We start from the raw sequence: 18667 nt of genomic DNA on the forward strand, positions 1-18667 counted from the left end.
TTTTTTTATTTTTGCCAGGAAGATTAGCCCTGAGCTAACATCTGTGCCAGTCTGCCTCTATTTTACGTGGGACGCTGCCACAGCATGGCTTGAAGAGCACTGCTAGGAGCACGCCCAGGGTCTGAACCTGCAACCTCCGGGCCACAGAAGCAGAACACTCAAACTTAGCCGCTCTGCCACTGGGCCAGCCTCTTGAAGTTTTTTTTTTTTTTATGTTTCACAAGGATGGATGGATGGATGGACGGATGGGGTGGCTTTGCAGAGCGATGCAGTGGAGGGTCCCATTAGAGATTCTCAGTGAATTTCAAACACAATTTAGTTTCCCAAAACCTAATTCTCACACAACTCTGTAAATGTGCCATTCCTACATAAATGAGATGCCTCTTTACTAAATGAAATTCTTCCAGTGTATAGACCTTTTCCCTAAATGGAGACTACAGGCTTGCTGTGCTACAGAATATTTACAAGTCCAATATGATTTTTTTTCGCAGTCAATACTCATTTCTATCTTCAACTCTTTCAAAATTGGGCTGTACTGATATATACAATAGAAACCTCCAAATTCTACGTGGGGAAGTTGTTAAGTGATCAGCAAGCAAATTAAGACACTAGTCTCTCCGCATGCTTCCGAGAGGGACCTGGGTGTGAGTCTCCTCGATAAGAAGCTTCCCTTTTCACCTGTCGGGGGGGAGCACAGGCTGACGAGTAGCTCTCAGTAATTGTGCATTCGTGTTCATACTCTTGCTTAAGGCAATGACTCACCACGGATTTGCCAGGGCCTGCCACAGCTCCCCTTTCACTGAATCCTGCTGTCAGTGACTCAATTAGCTGTCCTGAAACGTCCCCGCTTTGACAGGTTTTTGCGATGTGCACCTACGCTCGCACACGCCATCTCCGAAGGCTCCTGGTGCCTCGTAACAGGGTGACTGAGAAGTGACAGGTCAGCCTCAGAGGAAACTCTATGAGTCACTCGAGTGTGGGTCAGATCTTAGGGCTAACACTGTGGGAGCCCGCGCAGGATGGCAGCCTGCTATTTTCTAACAGAACCGCACTGCCCCCAAACAATTCTGTCTGGCAATTTACGTAGACGAGGATGGAAGGAAGGGTTGTGAAGGAGACATCCAAGGGGACCCTCACTGTTCCTGCCTAAAGCTGCTGTCTGGAGACTGCAGGAAGGGGGCTGCAGAGGTCTTCTCTGTACCGGTCCCCACAAAATTGTGGATGACAAGCTAGAAGGAAGAGGGAGAAAGGACAGCAGCTTAGCACCCTTCTATCACTATTTCTGGATCCTTGAGCAAATTAACCTCTTTTGGCCTTTGCCCATCTATAAATAGAAACTCCCTCCAGTTCTAAATTCTAAAGGCCTAAGAAGAGATAATCTACAACCATACGCTTAAAAAAAATTCTAATCTTAAAAAAAATTCTAATCGAACTTTTGCTTCTCTTGATCAGCTTTCGTAATCTATAATTTGTAAGACCTGATGGAGTGAATTCTGATCCTAAGCAATTTGATTTTCTGATAGTATTTATCTTTCAGTTGCATCAAAGCAAGTGAGTATATAAGAGATCAGCTTCAGACAATACATTGTTATGCGGTTATCCACCCCTGAAATGGACATACGGAAATATCAGTAGTGGTGTTTCTTATTGAAACATATTTATTTACTAATAAATGTATTTAATAAATTATAAATATATTATAAAATATAAATGTAAATAAATAATAAACCTAATGTATTTAGTTTATTACGTATAAGAGCCCATTTAGGTCCTTAAGAAAATCTACACCATGGACAAGGCGTCATGACCATTTCACTACAAAGGATAGAAAGCCAACTTTAGTTTAAACAGAAGGGAATTGTTTCTGCTCACCTGTTTGGGGAGAGGACTGAAGAAATTCCTTGAAACCAAGGAAAAGATGCAAACCCCAGGTCTCTCAAGGAGCCTGGGATCCAGGACTCAATGCCATTGGATTTGTTCTCTCACCTTCCTTCATCCCAGATTGTCTCTATTTGGCTTCCTTTCATACCAGACTCTCTCCAGGGATCAGAGAAAATCACTGCAGGCGCTGCCTGATTCAAACCTTCTCCGCGCCTTGGTTTCCCTGTTTTAGAATGTGGATAGGAGCAGCCTTGAACCCATAGGCTGGCTTTGGAATTTAATGAGTTGATGTGTGAATGTGCTTAGGGCAGTGCCTCATACACATAGACTCTATCAACCAGTACAAATAACAATAGCTATTATTATGACCAAGAGAATAGAGGATGGTGATTGAATAGACCTGGTCACAGGGCCCCCCTCCTAAGGTCAGGGCTTCCTGGGGATGTGAGAAATGCTTTCAGCCAGAAACAAGAGCTGTCTCAGCGCACTACACACACCAACCATGCTCCCGTGAAATAGTTCTGATACTTATGCTCTTTCCTGTTAGATGCTCGCAGCCATCCTTTTTCCAGATGAAGAAACTGAGTGAAAATCACACAGCATAGGCAAGATACTTAATTTCTCACTTTTCTCATTAAAAAACAGTATGTTTGAGAACCAAGACATCTTGTGTGTCTGGCAGGCTGCCTGCTACATACTAGGTCCACCTCCCCACTCTACCGTCAGCCCGCACTAAAGAAAAGGAGTTAGTGTCTTCCAAGAGGGAAAAGAGCCAGGTTAGGAGAATCTTAGGTCTCTATCAGTGAGTCATTAATAAAATGTTAGAGTGTAAACATCTGCCACCAAGAGCACAATTGGCTGTGAAGGTGTGCTGCCCTTCAGTGAGGCGGGTCAACCATCCTTGCCCTTGCCGCTTCTCAGGAAAAGAACAACGCCCACATCCCCATGACTAAGATTCCTTCCAACGCTGGTAGTCTGATTCTACATTTCCATGACTAGCTACTTGCTTCAAATTGCTCATTTTCTGTGCCTATCACCCTTACTCCATCCTTTTCCTAAGCATTTTTTATATCGCGTTTAGGGAAAACTTACTGAGCATGTTTTCTGTTTGGTTTTGGACTTACATTTAATTAGGTATTAATCTCACTAACGTATTTCTGACCAACATGGAGGCTTTTGTTTGGTTAGTTTCTCCCACAAGAACTAAGCTGCTCCCGCCCCCAACTCCCACAGCTCAAGGTTTTAAATGATTTATTGATATTGTCTGACTCAAGCAGGGCATTGGTTCTAAAACTTTAGAAACGGAGTGCCATCTTCTTAGACTGAAGGCCATCAGGACATTTCCATGAATAGAAATCTGCAAAAAAGAATTAAAGAGCAGCTTCACCCATGAACAATTTATGCAAAAAGCATAGTTTCTGCATTTATGCAAAAATTTCTCAGCAAGCGCCCTGGCCGCATTGTCACCAGGCACCACAAAAGCCCATGGTGGTCAGAAGATGCAGTGTCTGTCCCTCCCTTCATACCTTGGCCCTGCAAAGCCTTCTGGAACCTCAAAACAATCAGGGGAGGGGCAGAATCTGCCAGGACCCTGACGCTAAAGCTAATGTTCACCGCAGCCCTGGGAGAGGGCAGAGAAATACGCATGGAGTTGAGTCATTAAAAATAAAGCTATAGTTCTCGCACTCTCGCAGAAACAAAATCTGAATTCTGCCACTGGGCCAGGGACCATGTCTGTTTGTTGCCATCAGGCCTTGCATTCCTACTGAAGATCATTTCTATCCATGTGCGTGAGCGCACACTCAGGAGCAAGCTCTAATTCACCTATGCGCACATCCTTGTTCTTTTTCTGTCGCTCACGGCATCCCTTAGGACTCTATTCTTAAGCTCCCATTGTTGGCAGTCTTCATGTTGCCTTTAAGACAAAGTTATTCATCTGAAGCTGGGTTGGTTCTCACCCTCATGCTGATGCAACTCAGATTTATATTTCACTTAAGCCAATATTGATCCTCCTGTCTCTGTGTTGGAAGCATGTTTGCTGGACGTGAAATGTTAAACGCAACCAAACTTTCTCCAACTGAGTGTAGAAAATGTGTAATTCCACCCTGCCCTCACGGCTCTTCACAACTGGCTCCTGTCCAGTGAGATGGACCATGAAAAGAAAGGCTCCCCAAAGTCACCTGAAACTTAGGTCCTGTGAAAGTATTAAAAAAAAAAGAGGGTGAGACATGTTTACTTATTTCTGTTTGTCCTATAAGTTGAGTATTTAATAATTTGTCGTTATTAAGCGCCCATCGAGCTCAAAGTGCCTAGTTCCTAGGGTTGGGGTAGGAGGCTAACCATGAATTCTACCCTTCAGGGGCTTAAGGTTTAGTTGATAAGACAGAGAGGTACACCCATGAACAGTGTATCCGTACAAATCCATGGATGGTAGTATAAGCCATGGAGAGAGATATTTGCTGGATCTGAGTGACGGCTCAGCAGACGCAGCGAGAAACAGAGAAGGCATTATTTTCAGGAACAGCACGATTCCACACCAAACTCTCCTGGCCACTCTCATTCCCCTCTCTGGCCAGATGGGCTTGAGGACCAAGGGGATTCTCTGATATTAAAGACTAAAATCAATGCATAGGGACATGAGGGGGCGCTGTTTCTCTCTTTCTTCAGTCTCACAAAAAAAGGCACTTCCATATCTCTCCATCACTAAGATCAAATGCCTCTCTCAGCCTGCCCACTGTCATTAGGACCTATGTAAGGTTCGAAATGTGCCCCTCTGTATCAATCAGGATCTCAGCAGGAAACAGATGGCAACCTCGAAAGGGCATTTGAAGAGAATTTAATGAAAAGACTACGTATGAGGTGTGGGCAGGATTAAGAGAATCAACAAGGAATGTTAAAGGACCCAGGACCTAGCAATAGCCAGAAGCTATTACCCTTTAGGCCTAAAGGACAAGGGGAAGATGTTTCTGGAATTCAGCAAGTGCTATAGCCAGCGGAAAGACGCTGCCCTACGGAAGCCGTGGCCATAGAGAAGGGATGCAGCCTTGCCAAACTGGGGTGCCAGAGAGAGGGAGCAGGAGAAATCAAAACACCAAACTCTCTCCTTCCTTTGTGAGACAGCTGCAGAGTCAGCCTTATAGGGTACAGAGAAGGTCAGAGAATGGATCTGGAGACAAACGGAGGATGCCCCGCACATCCCCCATACCTCAGATTGGCGCTTCTTCTCACCTAATTTGTGACAAGGCCTTCCCCAGTGGAATCCTTTCTGGGCTAGGGGATCATCTGGCAAGCTTTGCATGCCACTCTATGATTATCGATAAAACACTAAGTAAATCTGAAGGTTTAGGGAGGATTGCACTTAAGTACTTGGACTAATGGTATATTTCCATTAAATTCTAAATAAATGTCTTGGGCTATAGGAAGCAATCAAATCTACAGGTGGAAATGAAAACGTTAACATATTTAAGTAAATCAGATGCTTTCAATTGTAATCTTTAAGAAAATGGTTGAGACTTTCTCTTGTAAATTGACTTATCTATCTGCTGATGGATCCGATCATTACTAAGATGCCTATAAGCATCTAGAAAGCTGTACGGTCCTCTCCTTAATGTCTACAGGCATATTTGTAATAGAAATTGGATATAAAATTCTTTTCTCTGAAGAATCCATTGTTTTCTTTTGCTCATACTTTGGGATGCTTTTGAGAAACTTTAATTAATAATAAGGCAAAGTAGAAAATGCCATCCAGTCCATAAATTTGGATGTAGGAGTAACATATCTGAGAAGCCAGGCTTTCACTTATTCTAATCCTCAAAGTTTAGAGTCGGGACGTACCTGGAAGAGAGAGAGAGAGAGATGTGGGCTAAATTCAGAATGCTGTGAAGGGTTTTCTAAAGTATCATTGATCCATAGCAGCTAAATGGAACCCAGGAGTGAGTTACAGAATTGCTGTCTAGTCCCACTTTCTCTTCCAAACGGTGAAGTTACTCTGCCGTGATTTTTCACACAAATCCTATAATAAGAACCACTATTATTTATTTAGTGCTTGCTATATGCTAAAGACTATGTTAAAAGCTTTCTATGTATTCATTCATAATAACCTTTTGAGACGTGTTATTAACTAATAATAATGCACTTAGAATGAGGCATTGAGAGATTAATTAACACACTTGAGGATACAGTTGGCAGGTGGAAAAACTCAAATTTGAGCCTTCAGATTCAGCTTCTAAAGACTGTGTTCTTAAATTCTCCCCCACAGTTGCTCCAATCGCATTTGTATACAGCTCTGAGGCTTTGAAAATCTTGATAGAATACTTAGAAATGTGCTTGTCTGCCACTCCATTCCTCAGAAATTTGTAGAAACATTATTACACATGAATCTCGGGATGGTCCTGTAAGGTAGGTATTATTACTCCTTTTGTACAATCCGGAAGCTGAATGACTTGGTGAGTTACTCAGTAAAAACATGGCAGAGTCCCAACTCGGGGGTCCATACTTTCTGACCCCAAGGCCAGCAATCTCTCTCCTGAATCACAGCCTCTTCAAGTCACCCCCATCAAGAGCATGAAGTCCTGACCCTGCTGAGATAAACTGGTTCAGATTGTAATCTGGGTTGCATGATTTACTCACTCTATATTCTCAGCAAGCAATTCAAATTCTCTAATCCTCAGTTTTCTTACGTGTCAAATTGGGATGAACAGATCTATCTTGGTAGGGTTGCTGTGAACTTATTAAATAAGCTAATTTAAAGGCCAGGACACTGTTACATATAAAATTAAAATTTAGGCTATAATACATAGAAATTATTCAATATCCAGTTATCCTTATAAAATGTAAATCAGATAAAATCTCTCCCTACTGGGAACCCCTCCTTGGCTTCCCATAAAATCCAAACTCCTCTCTGGTTCAGTGAGGCCCTTCATGATCTGACTTTTGTCTACCTCTGTCCTCATCTCACGGCTCTTAGGCCCTTCCTCTCTAACCTTGCACCAGCCTTCTTGAGAATTCAGCCTCAGGGCATTTGCACTTGCTCTGCCTTTGCGCAGAATGTTCTTTCCCCAGATCTTCCCCCAGATGGTGGCCCCCTTCTTGCCGTTAGCATCTCGGCTTGACGAGCACCACCTGAGAGCACCTCCTGGCCAACTCAACCGTTCTCTACTATATTGCTATCTACTATATAGTTTATATACAATAAGTTGTTTCTTTTCTAGCACATATCCTTACCTATTTGTTCTGCATTTGTTTCTTGAATGCCTATCCCCACCAGGATGTTAACTCCAGCCTTGTTCACCGTTGGATCCTCAGCTCACAGAACAGTGTCTGACACATAGAAATGGCTCTATCAATATCTGTTGAATTACTGGATCATAAATAATCTCACCTAGTCCGCTATACTGTCATTCCTATAAATATTCATCACAATTGGTGATTGTGATCTTCACTTACTCTAGCAACTTATTGTGGAGAAAGAATATGTTTTCAATGTTATATCGGTAGGGTATAGTTACTACTTTAGTTTACATAATGGAATTTCACTACATTGACACGTGTTTCGAGCAGTGTGGAAAGTATGTGAGTACTATTCACCTCTGTATAACACGCAATGTTCTTTAAAGCATGATAAGTGGCAGCAAGGACAGATGCCATGATGTCTGTGGTAATTTCCACCATCCCACTTTGAGGCTATTTTCCAAAGAAACAGCTGATCCCTACGGGGCTCTATGACAATCCCAGGGCAGGATCTCAAACACTTAGAGGATGTGCCCAGCCTTCCTTCAATAGCTTCATATACAAAAAGATGAAGAGTTTGGGCTTTTCCATCACACACCTGTATTAGAAGGCCAGCCCTGCCACTCACCAAGTTGCATGAACTTCTCTGTGCCTCCATTTCTTCATGTGTCAACTGGTATGATAATAATCATACCAGCCTCAGAGGATTGGTGGAGGATGAAATAAATTAGTTATCTAATACACTTATAAAAGTGTAAGTGCTGGGGACCAGCCCGGTGACATAGTGGTTAAGTTCACATGCTCTGCTTCGGTAGCCCAGGGTTCACAAGTTTGAATCCTGGGCGGAGACCTAGCACCCCTCATCAAGCCATGCTGTGGCAGCATCCCACATAAAATAGAGGAAGATGGGCACAGATGTTAGCTCAGCGACAATCTTCCTCACAAAAAAAATAAATAAATTTTTTTTTAAAGTGTAAGTGCTCAATAAACCCATTGAACTGCTTTTACTTATCCTCCATGAGAGCTGAACAAGACTGGATTTCTGTTTTCCCTCGGGGAGAGCAGATATAAGCAATAAACAGTAGCTTGTGCTAAATTCCAAATCTTCATTATGATTTCTAAAATCAAATTGAAGCTAATTTCAGTCTTTCCCACTAATTTCAAAGCCGATTTTCCCTTCCTCATATTTTAGAAGAGAGCCGTATTCATATTTATTGAGTGACTTCAACAAGCAAGACAAGGTGCTAGGCAGTGGGGACAGAAGACACCCTTTCTAGCAAGGAAAATGTCTTTTAATTTCTTTAGTTGCTTCGCATCTCTGAAAAACTGCCAGTAGAAAGGATGACAAGGTCCTGCTGTAGCCATCTTCCCCAGGGTCCCAGCATTCAATTAAAATCACGTTCCATCTTACTTGATCCAAAGTGTTTGGGATGAAAGAAACCTGGAATGCAGGGACTATATCTGTACAAGTATAGCTCTCATGTACCCAGCAAAGTACCATGCAAACAGAGATGCTGAGCAAAATCCATTTGATGGTGAAAGAAAATCAGAAAGGTAGATAGCTAAACAGATAGCTACCGAGAGCTTTTGAGCAAGCTGTTCCTTTATGACTATAGCCCACAGGACTGCTCATGAAAGAAAATAATCTTGTTATCACGTAATTTCAGATTTATTGCGTTCTCTCTTTAGCCATGAGTGTCTCTGACCACAAATCTGGCAAAGCCCATTTTGGCATCTTGGTATTCGAACCTATTCAAAACCCACAACAAGCTATCCTTTAAAAAGGCATTAGCACTAGGGCCATGGGAAAATGTAGTCCAAGGTTGTAGATGAATTGATATGATTTCCTTGATTGTATCTTTTTATTTATGAGGCATAATTTATGAGCGCTGGCGAGCAAACTGCAATGAGTGATGAGGAGCTACGGCTGAAGTCATAAATCAGGAGCAGAGAAAGAAGTGGGGATTTTGATCGAATCTATTGAATTAGCTGTTGGCCTCAACCAATACAAGTATTGGAAAGACCTGTTTAATATCTGTTCATCTCCCTCCTGGGGATATGATAACAATCTCATTACATGCCCCCAGGAAACAAATAATTTAATTGTTTGCCTGTTAACATGCAACCTGTTTACTATACTTATTAATTACAGGCATGTCTGTTCATGTTGGATTTTTGTTTATTTCTGATGCAGATTGTCGCGAAAATATATTCACATTCTCCCTAGGGGCTGTGTGATATGCACACGTCCTTAGTGGTGTTGAAAGGTTTTTGTTTTATCAAAAATTGTCATTATTCCATAAGGAAGCATGTTATAGAAGGTCAGAGAAGTTGCAGAGAACTAAAAAATTCCTCCATGTTTTAATCCTCTGAGAGGAACAGTTTAATACAACGCTTAGAATAAGCAGCCTGGAAAAAAGAAGAAAATCTCAAATTTCTCCAAGGGTGAGGACAGTCACCGGCACTTACATTAGGAGTCAACAGATTAGAGGTTTTTTGTGAAAGATCACTGGCTGAACTTGGTTAGTTCTGTATTCCATTTTTACACGGAAAATGATAGCGAATACAAGACCAGATAGACATCAGCTGGATGCTGATGGTACCGAAAGCGTCACTAAATTATGTTCCCGTGGCTTTAACAAGACTTGTAGCGTTCCCTCAGCCAAAAGAATCATAACGTATTTTTACAATTAAGGAGATTTTTTTGTGATATGATAAAGGAAAGACACAGCAGGCAATCCCTGGAAATTCACAATGAGCTTCTCTTTGCACTAAGACTATACTTGGAAAGTATCAGTCCTAAGAAATGTTATTTCAGAAAGCTGTGAGGCATGGAGAGAGACAAAGCATTAAAATGAAAACCACTTTACAGTTAAAATGTAGAAATTGTGCTAAAGGACCAGCGCAGAAACATAAGCGCCCAGCGGCCACCACTGGGGGAATTTCTGATCCAGCCTCCCTTCCCTCATCCTCTGCAAAGTCATGATTCCTTCTCTTGCTCTTTTACGAAAATTATCACAAATGCTTCTGTCCACAAATTCTTGCTTTCCTTCTGGAATAAAATTAGAAGGAGAGATGTTGGGTTGAGAGAAATTGGGAGCACTAAGAATAATATGCATCCAGGCTGTAAGGGAAAAATAGACCCAAGAAGTTCCAGCAATATCAGTGTTTCAAGAAATTTGCGCCTGGAGTGAAAACTAGATGGCAAATGGTTGTTCTACATAAGCTAGTGAACTCTGGTTCTGTTTGGAACTGTGGCCACTGTCACAAACTCTGTGGTGATTATTTTAATTGTACCATATTGAAACAGGAACATGCTTTGTGCTTATTTGAATGAATGAAGTACCACTTTAACTGGACAGCACATGAATAGAAATGGAAAAACATATAGTGCCTAGATTTCTGTGCCTGGTTCTATGGAAAATAGCCCTCTGTTTTTCTCAAACAACACTGGACACAAGAATCACTTGGAAATATGTTACAGAGGTACGTTCCAAGGTCCTTTCACTAGAAATTCTGATATAGGTACCCAAAATAATTTTGATGATCACAGCCAAGGAACGTATTTTGACAAAGACTCCTCTGAAGGAAGATTTCTAAGAGGCAATTTTCCATAGAGAAGGAACAATTAAACTCATTGTTTCCACAGCAATGAGATTTGGGCAGCTTGGTGACAGATATTGACACTTTATGTCGTTAAAAATGTTTAAGGCAAAATACAGTAATTAGTCCTGGGGGGGAGGGTAAATAAAATAACAATTTCATTTTTTTAATGGACAATAGCACAAAGATGGTAATAGTCACCAGATTAAAAAAATTACACGTGAAAACAAAAATATAAACAGATACATGAATCTACTATTTCACTAGTCAATTACAGAATTTGCAGTTAGATAATTTTAGTTGTTGTGTATTTATTCAAATAGTTAATCTGTGTTTTCTGGACATCTTCTTACATTGTAACTCTTTTTGTGTTTACAACCAAAACCTTCGAGAAGGAAGGGTCTCAGCTTGGCCAGTCCTAACCTGTTCTCATTTTTAACAGCTCTCCATTGGAAGTTCCTAACTCTACGTTACGATTGTGTTTGTGTGTGTGTATGCTCGCGAGCATACGCGTTCATTAAATTAAACAAGCGTTCATTAAATCCAAATAATAAGTTACTTTAGGGGGAACTTTAATCATCTTTGATTTTTTTTGTTATAAAAGAATAAGTGTGTTTAGCTGGATGCTGTAGGTATGAGGGTATTCTGAATAAATCAAAGATGATTTATTTACTTTTTTTCTCTTGGCCATGGAATTCATAAGCCTTTCTTTTATTTTTGACCCCTATAAAGTCCCTTCTTTTCTGTGAGCAGTTCACACTCTGTTATGTACCCAATGATCATGTGAAGAAATCTTGGGATACAAACGAGATGGATTGTCTTATCAGTTAGGTAAAAGGTAGGTAGATAAGTAGTAAATAGATAGACAGATAGATAGGTAGACGATAGATAGAAAGAATAGAGAGAGATAGATACAGTAGGCAATTCTATGTCTGGTCTCAACATATTTCATTTCCTGATTTTTATATTGATTCCTTAAAATTAAAAAATCAGGACATATTGCTCAAATTTTCCCAAGCAATATCTCTATTTCTTCTTTCTCCACCCTGTAAAGATGGATCCAAATCTTGGGGCAACTGTTTCTCAGTAGAAATCATAAGCATAGTCTGTTAGTATTTTTATGCTGACTCCATTCCTTTATCTCTTGTTTAGCTGGGCGATTTTTGGGTAAAGGACGTTTTTACCTCAACAGAGAGAGAGAGATGGAGAGAAAGAGAGAGAATATCATTGACAGTCGTTTTTAACTTTTCTTCAGATGGATTGGTATAATAGAAACACTGCCTTGTGGTACAAGTTTTGTGAAATTCATAATGCTTCATTATCTCCGTCAGCTTTCTCTTCATTGCAACTGCTTTCATTTTCCGAGTAGTCATGTAAATAGGCTGATCCTGTTTTGCATAAGCATGTTGATTTATATGAATGCTATTTTGATCTCAAATTGATTGAATACTAAAAAGAAAGACTAGGGAAAAGAACACCGTTTTATGAAGGTCTGCTGTCAAAGACAAAAGATACTAGATCCTACATATATTCTCAGTGAGTGATGGGGGAATTTTCTATGTCTTAGTTTTTAGAAAAGAATATTTCTAAAGAAATACAGCAAAACACTCTAATATTGAGACTCAAATGTTTTAAAATACCATGGGTTAAATTGCATTTCGAAGATAGAATTCCACCCAGTCAAAGCTCATGTAATACAGGAAGGTATGAGGGTCAGTCCGACCTGCCAACACCAGCATTAGAAAGCCTTATAGTATTTGGTGCTCAGTAATTAATCGGCAACTTGGTGAATTTTGATTTTATGACACCTCGCTGCACTTTCCTCCTTGTTTTCTTCCCCATCCATCATGTCCTCCACTAAAATTCTATATGCCCCGAAATCACCAACCATAGCCCTACTCTTGGCAAAGAAGTGGATATCAATATGTGCACCTTATTTCGCATCCCTTTTCCAAGAATATTTTCTTTTCAGACTTTGTCATTCATTGGGTAATAAAGAATGTTCCCCCTACGCCCCAGAAAGATATGTGCAGTAAAGAAGGTTAGTGTGGAGCAGCCTGAGGTGCCAGGGACCCTTTCTCATCAGCCCTGAAATCTGACTGCTCATCAGTAACCTATACCTACCCTCCCTATTGTAAGCCCGGCCTTGGCCATGTCAGAGGGCAGGGTAGGAGATGCCGCAGTTCTGTTCTGACCTGGACTCTAGCTTCCCTGAAGCCTGGCTCTCCTGGGCTGCCACTAAGACAGTTTCCTCCTCCTTACTTCCTTGTGCCTGTCCCAATAAACCTCCATCACCTGAGACAGCCTGGGCCTGTCTATCCATCCTTGCCTTTACCTAATCCAGAATTGCAGGTCTGTGTCTATAGATAAGCCATTTAATTTTCATGATCCCGAGTATCTTATTGACTTGTATGAATGACAAACAGTTTATCGTATGTATGGATGTGTACAGATTATGCAGTAAAGCACAGCCTGTTGAAAAGAGCAATAAAAGAGTTTATTGGAGAACAGAGCACAGAGCGCTAGTTTCAGCTCTTGTAGCTTCTGTCATCTTGAACAAGTGAGTGAGGTTTTTGGAGCCTCAGTTTCCTCACCTGTAAAAGGGGCTGATGATACATTCTCCAGCCACCTTACAAGGTTGTGTCATGAGGACTAAGTCAGCTAAGATGTTATAGTGCTTTGCCAAGTACAGTTTATACAAATGTGAGCGATGATTGTGTAAATGGTGAGAGAATGTATCAGAGTTCTAAACAAGCAGGTTCTCCTCTCTAAGTCGGTTAGTTGTCTCTTAAACGTGGGACTTCTGGCAATCCTATCAGCAAGGAGCTGGAGATTTGCTTTTGACAGCAACTTAAGAGTGATTCAACATCAGAAATTTTACTTTTACAAAGAAATCTGCCCAAAAGATGCGTGGAAACACTGATAAGAGTTGGCCTAAATATTAAAAATCTATTTATTTCTTCTCTTGAAGATATTACTGATGCAAAAGCAAAACAAACAAAAACGGAACAAAACTCTCACTGCAAAGTATTCTCCTACAGTTTTTTTCCTAAATATCTCATATTTTGAACGCTATGCATGCTTTTTCACATTGCACACCTAGAACATGTGTACTATCAAATCACACAAGTTTTCTTGACTTGTCTTTAAAAGTTCAAAAAAGGAGCTGTTCCGGTGGCATAGTGGTTAAGTTCACATGCTCCACTTCAGCAGCCAGGAGTTTGCAGGTTCAGATCCCGGGCACGAACTTAACACCCTTCATCAAGCCACACTGTGGTGGTGTCCCACATAAAATAAAGGAAGATGGGCATAGATGTTAGCTCAGGGCCAATCTTCCTCAGAAAAATAATAAATACAGTTCAGAACAAATTTATACATAAATATGTAAACAAATATAGATATAAATATAGCAGAAGACACCAAATAGGAAATAATTTCCCAAAGTTAGACTTCACACACGAGAGCTTACTAAGGAATACTCCTACCCCTAAACATTCAGACAGTCTTCTTGTATTGCCATTTAGATCTATCATTCTGATTGATCACTGTGTGGTTGGCTATTATTGGCCTAATTTAACCCTATCCACTCACACATCCATCTACGCTGTCTATTGTACCTGACATTCGACAAATTACTTACTCATGCAAATGATGACCCACGGCAACCTTTTAGGATATTCGTGTTTAATTATACAAATGGTTCTTGATAAATAAGATTACACATCCTTCCATATGTTTATCCCCTCCTTGATGAAAGGAAAATTTAATTTTCATGCAGATTTGGGGGGAACGGCGTTGAAGAATTGCTGAGTTTTATGTAGTCCGCAGATCCATCCAGTTTGCAGAAGCTGACAAAATCACTCCTCACCCCGCACAGAGACAAGCACTTTTTCTTTAGTCTGAAATCAGCCTGCTGCATTCCAAAATCAGGGTTCCTCCTTGGCCCCCTCTGTGTGCACTTGGTCCAATGCACAAATGAAGTAGGACCTGCTTTCCTTTGTGACTGCAAAGTTGCTGGATCAAAGTTTATCTCATTCTGTTGTGGTTAGTTGCTTTGGGTTGCTAACTTTTTTTTCAACCTGAAGTTATCTCACTTTTGACTGGTCTTACTGATTTCTCTTTGGAGGTCTGCGCAGTGAATTCAGCAGGAAAAGCCCCCAGTAGCTGGACACGGTGTAGAACTGGGCCCGCCCCCCCAGAAGGTCTCAGGGCCCCCAGGTTCCACGCGGTCTCTTCCACCCAAGCATTGGTCCACATCAGCGCCCCTCGGAAGCCCAACGGAATCGTCAGTCTCTACAGATTGTTCTCCAACGACACCAGCGGGGTGGAGACAGTGGTGAGCAGCAGAGTACTCTGAACTAAAAGCCCAGGATTGGTTTATTTTTTAAAAATAAACAACGGTGCTTTTTCTTCTCCTTGCTTTTCTTCTCCCTCATCCTTCTTTCTTATCCATCTCTTCTCAGTTGCCGTGTGACGAACTTCGTAGCACAAAGAGACCTCTGAGAAGAAATAGAAAGCGTTAGGAAACATAAGAAATATGTAAATGTTCAGGGAGAGAAGCACTAAACATGGTGTTAGGAACTCCGAAGATGTAAGAAACCTAAGACTTTAGAGATAATCAAATTTAGTGAGTTGAATGGAGAACACATGTCAAGCACTTAGTGTAGTAGCGGCATATAGTAAGGGGCTGACAAATGGTCACTGTGAGTGGTATAAATGTTAACGTGAAAATGAACAAAGAGAGCAAAGAATATCCTCGGAATCCCCATCATGGCATGTACAAATCTCTAATAACACAGAAAACTCAGTCTTTCTTTTGATGACTTCTAGAAAGTTCTAGCCCTTTGGAAGAGACAGCAGAACAGCTCCATCAGCACGGCTCTAGCTTCACTGTTAGTGTAATAACACGTTTGGGGCACATCAGGGAGACAGGATGGACTGTATAAATGTATAGGGAAATCATCTTTCACATAGTGTTTTAGCCAAGCCATTGGCTGGAAGGGACGCTAATCCCTATTTAAATGAAGAGGCAAAGAGCCAATGGGATGAAGTCTCTTTTCTCTTAGCACAGCTTGCGTCACGCCCACATTCCTCAGGAATAAGTACAGATGATGACAGTTTGTTCACCCAAACCTCACAGAGAAATTGTGCAGATCCCACTATTACATTATAAATTATTTAGCCTGATTGAGGGAACAATTTGGGTGAATGTGGAGAAATCCTCTGAGGCTAGAGTGCCAGGTATTGAAAGACAATTTCAAAAGATAACTTGCATACAAAGTCTCCTATTGAATGTTAAAGGAGTATTAGCATATTTTCTACAGGGCTTCGTATTCAATAAATATAGATGATGTAAATACAATCAACCCTTGATTATCCATGCTTATAAAATGATAATATTAATAAATGAAAATAATTTATACTTCGAATGCATTGTATGCATTTTTTAAAATAACCGATAGCTCTTCTTAATTATATGTTGTTTATGTCAGTGTGAAAATTAGTTTCCAGTCTCTGAACTCTTGCGTTCCAAAGATCCCTTAATAAAACCACGAGATCAAAACTTTGCTCCAAATAAACCTAAAAGTTTATAGTGCAACAAAAATGAGTGAGAGAAAGACTATGATATTTTGTATCAACCAGCATCCTCAGAGAAAGAGATGGATTTTCAAGATCTTAAATACATATAAATGTACAAAATATGCAAATACATGAGATATTTATTTCAAACTCTTAAATACCCAACTCTAACATGGATTTGAAGGGCTTTTCTGATTCAAAAATGACATGCAAGTAACAATGGTAGAAAATGGACTTTAGTGAATGTTGACTGGAAATTTAATTCAAATACAGATTTTGGTTTTTGAAAGACACCGGTGTGAGGGTCATGGAATTTGATCAATATTTTGTGTGTTTTGTGTCATTTTCTAGTATCTTTCTATGGTAATCGGTCATGGATTATATTATGCCTTGTGACTTCTATCTTGTTATCTCAAACTTCTTTCTGATGGTTATATCATTACATATTTCACGTGTGTGAGTCATGACTCTCCAGTGGATTGGAAATTCCTTGAGGGTCAAGACTATCCTGAATGCCTCGGGGCACCTCCCAGAGCACCTGGCTCTATTCATGTGAGGTGGGATGCATGACAAACGTTTATCAGTTGTCTGTTACTTGTGACATTGTCCCATCTCATCTTCTCTCCCCTCCTACAGCTGTCTGAAGGCATGGCCACCCAGCAGACGCTTCACGGCCTGCAGCCCTTCACCACGTACTCCATTGGGATAGAGGCTTGCACCTGCTTCAACTGTTGCAGCAAAGGGCCCATGGCGGAGCTGAGAACTCATCCCGCGCCCCCCTCGGGACTGTCCTCTCCCCGGATCCAGACCCTGGCCTCCAGGACAGCCTCCTTCCAGTGGAGTCCCCCTCTGTTCCCCAATGGTGTCATTCAAAGGTAGTGGGACAGCCAGAAGGACAAAGAAACCAAAATAAGCCATGCATACAGACATACAGCTACCCAGCATGCCCCAAGGAAGACTTGTATATTGAACAGATACCTGTAGCAAAATAGACGAGTAAATTGATTTGCGTGGTAACGTTCCCTGCAAAGTGTTTAAATCATAAAATCAAGTAATGATAGAATAGTGAACAACAAAATTGTTTTTAAATCAGAAAGTCGATGCAATGTGTTTGCATTCGTTGAGAGAATACATCCCTCCTCATGGGTCCCTGGAATCATTCATTCTATAGGCCTCAGCTGGAACATGAGAAACTTCTGTAGTCAAATAGAACCCCCTTGAAATTCAAAATGTTGTAATGAACCACTGTTTGAAAGAACAAAGAAGTCATTTCACGCAAAATAATCTGGAGGGGAAAAGATTGTTTTTATTTTCAACAGAAGGGAACAATTTTATCGCTCTCCCCTAAAAAGAGAGAAATGTCTTATCTCTACCAACAAGGATTACCAGTTGCTGGGTGGACGGCAACATGTGTATATGTGTGACTTCTCATCATTTCTCTGGTTACATCGGCTGCTCATTTCCAACAGCGTTAAACAAAGTGTTTCTGAGAGCAGTTCCTTGCAAATGGAAATTTTAAAGAGCTTGTAGTTCAATGAAAACTAAATGTCTCATCACAGTAAATGACCAGGTTTAGAAGAGTTAAACTAATCCATTGCTTGTTTTCTCTTTACATACCCATTCTCATCTAGCTATGAGCTCCAGCTCCACACGGCTTGTCCTCCTGGTTCAGCTGTACCCTGTACTCCCAGCCAGACTGAGACAAAGTACATGGGACCAGGACAGACAGCCAGCCTTGGGGGTCTCCAGCCTTACACCACCTACAAGCTGAGAGTGGTGGCCCACAACGAGGTGGGCAGCACAGCTTCCGAATGGATCAGCTTCACCACCCAAAAAGAACGTGAGTAGAAGTGGCTGCCTCCATAGGCCAGAGAAGTTGGGAGGGCAGCCGGGAGAGGCACGTCATGAAAATAGGGAAAACCAGTTTTTCAAAAGGATTGAGTGAGTATTCAATTACAGTCAATGCTACTGAGACATCAATGAAGACGACTGCTGGAAAAAAATGCCTATTAGGTGAATTTAGGAAGATTTTTGTGTAGCAATAGGGCAAAAACCAATTCAGAGGGAGTTAATGCACAGGCAGGATGAAAAAGAGACAAATACTAGAGATGAGTTTTTAAAGAAATTTTCCACTCCTTTTCTTTTCAAATTGCATAGCACAAATTTCTAGGATTTCCAGCAAGTGTTGAGACAGGGCACTGTCAAGAAAGCAAAATGGCATTTGAGTGCAAAAAAGGGCAATTAATTAATTGGGGTCTTCTTGCATTTCTATAAAATAACTTCTTTTCTGATTTTACAAGGAATATATTTCTATTGTTTAAGAAGGACAAATACAAAGAGTATTAAGAATAATATAAGTAGGGGCTGGCCCAGT

At 40.9% G+C, this 18667-nt stretch overlaps 1 protein-coding gene across 1 annotated transcript in view; it reads left to right on the forward strand.

Moving 5' to 3' along the window:
• USH2A (usherin) overlaps positions 1–18667 on the forward strand; it is a 733563-nt gene that overhangs the window by 694955 nt on the left and 19941 nt on the right. Inside the window, exons 64-66 of the mRNA XM_046679838.1 lie at positions 14840–15049; positions 16930–17168; positions 17925–18133. Of these exons, the coding sequence (XP_046535794.1) occupies positions 14840–15049; positions 16930–17168; positions 17925–18133 (658 nt within the window). The remainder of the gene's footprint in view (positions 1–14839; positions 15050–16929; positions 17169–17924; positions 18134–18667) is intronic.

This window comes from Equus quagga, chromosome 12 (genome assembly GCF_021613505.1).
Source record: "Equus quagga isolate Etosha38 chromosome 12, UCLA_HA_Equagga_1.0, whole genome shotgun sequence".
NCBI classification, from domain to species: Eukaryota; Metazoa; Chordata; class Mammalia; order Perissodactyla; family Equidae; genus Equus; species Equus quagga.